The following is an 8345-nucleotide window of genomic DNA, read 5'->3' as shown; positions in this document are numbered from 1 at the left end:
AACCGCAAGGGAAGATTATGCTTTAAAAAATTATTGACATTGTTTTATTGGTTTTCATGGGATATTATAGTAAAGGCTGAATTTTGCGTTTTCAACAAGACTTACATAGACTTGAAATATTTCAATGTGTTTTAATGAATCTATATTTTGATTAACTTATTTTAAAAAATCCACACTTTTTGGTATTCTATCACTTTGCTGTTATTGTATATAAGGTAAGCACATTGTGAGCGTTGTACAATCCAGAGTGAAATTCCTCGTTTGTGTACACATGCCAGGCGAAAAAAGCTGATTCTGGTATGCTTATTTATTGAGATGCAGCTGTAGTTAAGGATGAAATGTTCACACAGAAAATTAAATCACTGTATCATCCTTAATGTTTGTTTTTGAGCTAAATCTGCTGGTATAACTGCTGCATATAAAGAAGGTGCTGCATCTAATCTTAGACTTCCTTTTGCCAACCATCACTTTTTCTTCTTATTTTTTTTTTTACATTTCTTTGTAAAACAAAAAAAGCAGACTGACAACATTCATTTTTCATTTCAAGAACTTTCAGGGTAAAACTATAGCTTTTGTATGTGTTTGATTAATGATCAAGCAGTACAGTTGCAGAGTCACCCTTGGAGCGATGTTGGAGGTGAATATAGATCCTACTTGGGCACAGAAATGCCTGCAGACAATCACATTCAGACATTTTCACACTAACATGTATGTTTAATAATTATTGCCTAATGTCCTCACATGTGATGCAATATTGAAAATTTTCCCCTGTATTCAGATGCCAAATGTGTTTAATCGCCTGTATCAGGCTGGATAAATGCTTGTGTAAATTTATGCAGCTGCATAAATCCTTATGGTGTCTGATATCAGGGGCCTAATTGTCTGTCATCTTCTACAGCAGGTGATGCACACAGAAATAACCTGTTGGATACCATTGTGTGACAGCAGACAATGAATATGACATAGTCTCCATGTTGCATTGAGCTTTTTTCATACCAATTATGCCGTGGTTGTGTATTAGCCAGGCTTCATCAGAAAACAATCGCTTGTTTTTTTATGCTGCACCACTGCTGTTCACATCTGTTTGATTAGGATGCAGGACGAACGATATGTATGCTGCAGGTTTTTCTCTAATGCCCCAAAGGTTGAGGATCTGCATTTGGTCTTTGGCTCTGCTCACAACAACAGAGAAGGGCTCCTAACAGCTGCTGCAAAGTAACCAAAACCTGAAGATCAGGTGCATTGAGGAGGTATAATCTCCAAATGACGTGTGTGATAAACATTTTCCAGCTGCACTGAATTCTGATTAATACAGGACCTTACAACTGGAGAATGGCAATTTGGAATTTAAAAACTAGCTGTATTAGCAAGACAACTTAGCTTTAGAGACCTTAGAGTTGTTCAGTAAAAAAAAAATTAAAAAAAATGGAAATTTACTTTTTTTAGGGTTTTAAATTAAAATTTCAGCAAGGGTTTCTCCCAGAGAAGATGACATATGATTAGTTTAGCGAATCGGGTTGTAATCTGTTTAAAGGGTAATGCAGCAAAGGGCAACAACTCGTCTTTAAAGTGATCCAGATCAGCAGTTGAAACATGACACAACTTTTTAAATTTTATTTCCTCAGACTTGATCATCTTACAGCCTGTTTACCTTCTAAACCTGTGTGCTTCACTAAGAATCCAGGGTAACCAAATGTTTTATGCATGCAGTTTTCATGCTTAAATAATTAGCTAACATTCATTGCATTCCAGGCACTTCTTTACAGTTTGCATATTGTGTGCAGTGATATCGAGAACGCTCCATTTGCAATACATCGTATTGTACCATAGTGGTTCTGTGCTTGATTGGGCTGACCTGAACCCTAGAGACTTCTAAGTATTGTCAATAGGCAGATGAGCAACACCAGAACTAACAAAGCAAATGACCTGAAGGTTGTTATCAGAGCAACCTGGACTTCCTGAACACCTCAGCAGAACCGCAGGCTGAACGCCTCCATGCCATGCCGCATTATTGCAGTAATTCATGCAAAAGGAGCACAAAACAAGTATTGAGAGCAAATAGATTATATGAGTTTTCAGAAACGAGACATTTTAGTTTAAAGTATATTTTTTAATTGATCCCATATATCGATCCAATTTTCTAAGATTTTGGCTTCTCTATATATCTATTCATCTAGAATTACAAGAAGTAGCTTGAAATATTTCATGCTGAAGTGACAAAAAAATTCTGAACTTTTTCACAATATTTTAAGTTTTTTTAGGTTTATGTATTTTACGTTTTATGTAACAATTTGACTCTGTCGGGATTCAAGTAAACCCCTAATAGATTCAGACTGAAAAGCCTGTTTTTTTCCCCCTCTGTTTTTTAAAATGCATTTCAGTCGTGTGCTGAATAATTATTCCATCCAAGTAAAATAACAGTTCAAATAAATCCTTCAAGGCTCAAAACATAAAATGGTGCTTATGGACATGAAGACCCGAACTGGACCTTGAACTTGCTTTGCAGCACATTAAAAATCATGCTTTTCTAACAAATCAACTCAGACTAGGGGTCTGCAACCTGTGGCTCCAGAGCCGCAAGTGGCTCTTTGGACCTTCCACAATGGCTCTTAACAACTATGGCTAAAAATGATGACTAACCATATAATGTTATTTTAATATAGATATAATAAAACAAGTTTTACTTTTTCTAATGGAACAATTGCATTGAAATTTCACACCAAAATGAAACGTTTTTATTGTTGTTTGGTTGGAAACGGTCTGAACATCATTTTCCACAGATAAACATCCTTAGCCCTAGCGGAAAGTGTATCCAACCTGTTTTTGCAAAGATTTTATGATTGTCTTTATTTTGCAATCTAAAAATAGAACTAAAACAGTGGTTCTTTAAAAATTGCAACAAATATCCTGTAGAAGATATTTGTAAAAAAAAAAAATAATAATAAAAAGATACGTTGTCATTTTTCCAAAGGTAATGGAACATTAGCGGCTCTAAAAGAGTTTTATTTACCTGGACTCAAGGCAATAATGGCGCTTTGGATTGTAAATGTTGCAGACCCTTGACCCAGACAGCACACCACAGGCATGCTCAAAAATACCGTTACTGATACTGTTTGATTTTTGTTCAGATATCAGTGTTTAAACATGTCAAAGTGGTGTTAATGCAGCATGAATGATGCTATAAATTAAAGTTAGACAATTTGCCGCACGTAAATAGGAAAATCGCTACCGTTTAGTTAAGGAACTATTTTCTTTGCGGAGCGTTATGTGGTTGTCGGGGATCTTCTAGTATCAGGGCAGCCTGTGCGCAGGCGCGGAGGGAGACAGCATCCCTAGGAGAGAGAGAGAAGGCTGCCGGCCGGCTCTACTTACCACCGGCATCATTTTCGCCTCGCGGGGAGACGGTTGGTGAACTGTCACCAACGGCTGCGACAAAAACCGCAACATTTCACACCGAAAAATATAACAACCAGCTAATTTTTCCACTTCCAACTAAATGTGTGTGAAGCTTTTTGTCGAGTTTTTTCCGTGAGACTTTATCCTGTCAGCTTACCCTGTGTCAAATCATCACAGAAAAAAATGTCATTTTACAGGATAGTATTTTAGCCAGTTAACCGATTTTTCACGTTTAGCTAACAGCTCACAGAGGATTTTTTTTTCTTTTTGTTTTTCCCACCTTCCTCTACTGGCTTTAAAAAAAAAACAGGTATTCTGTTTTAAGTCAAGTCTGAGATCATCTTGGAGCAGAACCGACTGACGGCGTAAGAAAAATGGGGGTAAGAAACGATATTTATTTGTGTAAAGCTCTTTAAAAAAATGTCGGCTGTTTTTATTCTGCTCAGGTTGGGCTGTGTTGAAAGGTGAGTCTGCAGAGGTAGGTTAACACGGGATGAAGGCATGATGTTGGAGTGACATTGAACACGGCGGGTTAGGCATTTATCAAAACGTTTAATGTGTAGTCGTACGGATCTAATTGCTCTGAGAAAAGCCATTACATTAGGCTCTCTGCTGTTAATTATAACGCCGAATCAGCGGGTAGATGGAGGCGGGGAGGAAAAGATTGATGCATGGCTTGTCTGGTCCTTTTTCTGGATTTATTTTTCTCTTATCTCACTCATAGCTAAGCAGCCTTGTCACATTCTCAGTCAAATTAAGGTGTTTCCGTATGAGGCGGCTCTCCTCGCCCAGATTCAACCCCTCCATCCCGAGCAGGGCGTCGGACTCTCAATCTAGCAGCCGGGGTCAAATATGCCGCCTTTGAAAATAAATAAATAAAAAAGATCGACGCTGCTGGTCACGAACTCAAAAGCCGGACGCGTTTTCCCAGAAACGACAAATAAATATTTCGGATCCCATAAAAGTGGAAACGCACACTTACACACCTGAAAGTGGAGGGAATTGTGTGTTTGGCTCCTGATGCTCATGGTCACACATGGTGAGTCTTTCCAGTTATTGTCACTGAAGCAGGTGCATTTTATAAAATTACACGGAGAGGATTAAATGTGTTAGCTTTAGAAATTAAGCTTCTTGATGGGCTTTTTTTTTCCGCTTGAATTCCCTCAAACCCTGTTTGTTACAGTAATTTACTCTTTACATAATACAGCAGCGGACCAGGAGAGTGGGTTTGGTGAATGATAACAAGGTTTGGGCACCAAGTGCCTCCAAAATGGTTCCTCCCCTCCTCGTCCCACGCTTCCCACCCCCGCTGTCGGCTGATGGGTCCCAGAGGAAAACGCTCTCATCGAAGGCTAGCCCTCCAGCATCTCGTTTTATCCCAGAAGCCCAGTGAAAGTGGACGGATGCTGTCAGGTCTCTCAGGACAGCCTGTTCCAGCCGCTGGATTTTTAAGCTTTACGATGTCTTTCCTGAAAAAAAAAAAAAATCACTTTCACATTCCTGTGCCGTTATTATGAGGAATGTGTTTCTTCTGGTTCTGCCTGGCAGCTCGTCTGCTCATTCATCAGCGCTTCTGTTGTCGTGTTGAAATCTGCATTTAGTGGGACATTCTAAAACGCTTAACGTAAAAAAGCTTAACGTGAAAAAGCTTAACGTGGCTTAAGGTAGGAAAACAACGATCAATGATCACCAAATTTCTATTTCATATTGCTCCCAATAAGCACATAAAACTGTCAAAATGTCAAACCCAAAGTCCAATTATTATGGACGTTATCTAACATTAAGCGTTTCTGCTTTCATATAGCCAGCCTCTATGCCTATGAAATACTTAATGTCGTTTAACGTCCATAATAATTGGACTTTGGGTTTGATTTTTTGACAGTTTTAAGTGGTTATGATAAGCAATATATGAGAGAAATTTGGTGATCACTGAGCGTCGTTTAAGTACATTGAATCACGTTAAGCTTTTTTCTTTTAATATAGGCCTCAATGAAGCAGCAACGCTTAATGTCAGATAACGTCCATAATAATTGGACTTTGGGTTTGACATTTTGGCAGTTTTATGTGCTTATTAGGAACAATATGAAATAGAAATTTGGTGATTGTTGATTAGGTACATTAAACCACATTAAGCCTTTTTCTCGCCATAGGCGCCAATTTAGAAGAAAACGTTAATGTGAGATATCTTCTATAATCGTTGGATTTCGGTTTATTTATTTTTTTTTGACAGGCTTAAGTCTTCATGACAAGATATGGCCATGCGAAACTTGGTGATGATTCCTCGTTGTTTTCCTACCTTAAGCCACGTTAAGCTTTTTCACGTTAAGCGTTTTAGAATGTCCCGCATTTAGTGAATCGATCCTGGACAATACATAGTGTGGGGAATGATGGATGGACTCCACATCTGGCTCTAGAGGATGAGGAAACCAAGCCGCGAATGGCTGCTGCTCTGTCACTGTTTGTAACTGTGTCCACTAGATTGCCGGAGGGGGACACCGCACACAACTGCTTCGTCAAAGAGAGAAGGAGGAGGAGGAGGAGAGGGCTTTGTTTGCTCATGGGGGGGTGAGTGGAAACTCCCGTGTTCTGCGATTTACCATCGCATGGATGGAGGGAGGGAGAGAGGAGACAAGTGGAATGGGCTGTCATGGAACCAGGGGGAGGGTTGGTTTGCAGCGCGGCTGGGCCAGTCGATTGACGGGGGAAGGAGCTTCTGACGTGGGCAGGAGCTAATGATCAGGGTTAGGATGTGAGGAAGGAAGGAAGGAAGGAAGGAAGGAAGGAAGGAAGGAGGAGATGAGCTTAAGGTTAAGCCTGTTGCAGAGCAGACCCTGAGTGATGGGGACGAGGAAGGAAGACGCACGGGGCTTTGTGGAGAGTCACCTTGAGACGGGTGAAAGCTGGGGAAGGTCGGAGGAAGCGGAAAAGCTGGTGGTGGAATACATTTTTGGTGTAGGATGCAGTGCTGTGAAGGTTTAATCACAAACGGTGAGAAACGAGCGCTGATAATAGAGGAAAAGGACGACGCAGCAGAGACTAGCTCTGCTCAAGTCCCACAATGCACTTGGTGAGGAAGCTTTAAGATGAGAGCCAATCACTGTGGCGTTCGCTGAGCAGTGTGAATCTATTTAACGCGTCTATTGGCTCTTTCATCCCTAAACGTAATTTAAACGATAACATGTCATCCATGCAAGATGAAGCTGAGGTTTATGCTGCAGCATTCCCCTTATTGCTATGTCACAAAACCCTGATGATGATTATCAATTATACCGTATTCAACTTGTAAATATTGTCATGCACAATAAATGAAATAGAAATTAATACATTTCACATAATATATTTTTTTTGGTTGCGCAGCTTCCATTTTGGAAAAATAGTTTTTTATGTGGACAGTAATCAGTGACTAGGACTATGTTCACACTGCAGGGAACTGAGACCCAAATCCGATCTTTTTGCCCACATGTGACCCACATCTGTCTTTTTCACAGCAGTGTGAACGGCCCAGTTCCGATCCTTTCAGCCCCCAAAAAATGTGATTTCTGCCGCTTCCATCTGTGGTACTAATTCAAATTCACAGTCTGAACGGTCATGTTGCATTTTATCCGTCTTTCACATCACTCTCCTGTCTCACTAGTGAGACAGTAGTAGGAGTTAAAGCTCCAAAAGACAGCTGTGCACTGCAGAAAGAGAACTAAAAGTAAGTAAAATTAAGTGTTATTTTTCCTTGATTTGAGCAGCAAGTTTAAATGATCTGCCAATAGAATAAAAATATAAACAACTCATCTCCATCATCTTATTTCAAGTGCAGAATACTAATTATCTTATATTAGGGGTAACAATACTCGTTTCAATGACAGATAATATTATTTACCTGTTCAAATCATGGACAAATACACTAATTGTGAGAAAATGTTACTTACTTTTAGTTCTTTTTGCAGTGTGCTGCTTTCTTCTTACCTTACGTCGTCTTATGATGTGGTCTTAATATTGTCGGCTCCCATCGCTCAACAACTTTCTAATAAGAACAAGAAGAGATGCCGGCCAGCATCTGTGTTTATTTTTTATTTTTATTTTTATTTTAATTTTTTTACAAAACTTTATTGAACACTTCTAGAAACTATTACACTCACCATTACATCCGTAAACAGTGTGCTGCTGTGTGACATCTCCTTCTTTAATCTGCGTACGTCGATCGCTTTGCAGCCTTGAAGCGTTCAGATGGCGGTCGTATTTATTAGTTACACGAATAGCCACCTCAAAAAAAATCTGATTTTTGCAAAAAATCTGAATTGAGCATCAAGACCTGCGGAGTGAACGTAGCCGGCCCGTTGCAGTGAAATGCGTTAGCAAGACCCTTGCCAGTTGGAGTTGTTAGCTTGTTATGCTAATTACCCCATTCATCCTCCCAGGTATGTTCCACGTTATTCAGCCTGTTGTGGATGCAGTTGTGTAATTTAATAAATTGGTTTACCAGATTAAATGTCAGTTTTTAGTCTTGGATTGTGTGAAATAAATTTCTAAATAAATGCAACTTGTAGTCCGGTGTGACTTATAGTCCGAAACATACGGTAAATTCTGTGTTCTAAGCAATGAAAATATTGGAAATCTTTTGTTTTAATGGCTACTGCACCGAAAGCAACAGTCGTTCTGGAATCATTGTATTGATGCATCAGCGAGAGCTTCTTGCTATGAGGGTTCAAACTTCCCTCAGCGCTGTCTTACAGGCACACCACAGCTGCTGCTGCCTCGTCACGTAGATATAGTTTTTAAAGGTGCATACCCACATTATTATTATAGTTAACGGCTATTAGCATCTCCAGGCAAATCAATGAAGAAAGGTCCAAGATCCAGTGGGGGGAAGAAAAAAAAATGCTAAAAAAAATATGATCCCAAGAGGGAAAATCCTGGAATGTCTCTGGGAATCCAGTCTGAATGTTGGTGTTCACTGA

The 8345-nt window shown here is 39.6% G+C and overlaps 1 protein-coding gene across 1 annotated transcript in view; it reads left to right on the top strand.

Moving 5' to 3' along the window:
• The first annotated feature begins 3366 nt into the window (after positions 1-3366).
• Positions 3367-8345, top strand: part of atp1a3a (ATPase Na+/K+ transporting subunit alpha 3a) — a 33605-nt gene continuing 28626 nt past the window's right edge. Inside the window, exon 1 of the mRNA XM_036145793.1 lies at positions 3367-3776. Coding sequence (XP_036001686.1) covers positions 3771-3776 — 6 coding nt within the window. The 5' untranslated portion in view covers positions 3367-3770. The remainder of the gene's footprint in view (positions 3777-8345) is intronic.

The sequence above is a fragment of the Fundulus heteroclitus genome, chromosome 13 (genome assembly GCF_011125445.2).
Source record: "Fundulus heteroclitus isolate FHET01 chromosome 13, MU-UCD_Fhet_4.1, whole genome shotgun sequence".
NCBI classification, from domain to species: Eukaryota; Metazoa; Chordata; class Actinopteri; order Cyprinodontiformes; family Fundulidae; genus Fundulus; species Fundulus heteroclitus.
Note: the sequence above shows the minus strand (reverse complement) of the source record. Positions and strands in the feature narration are given on the sequence as shown.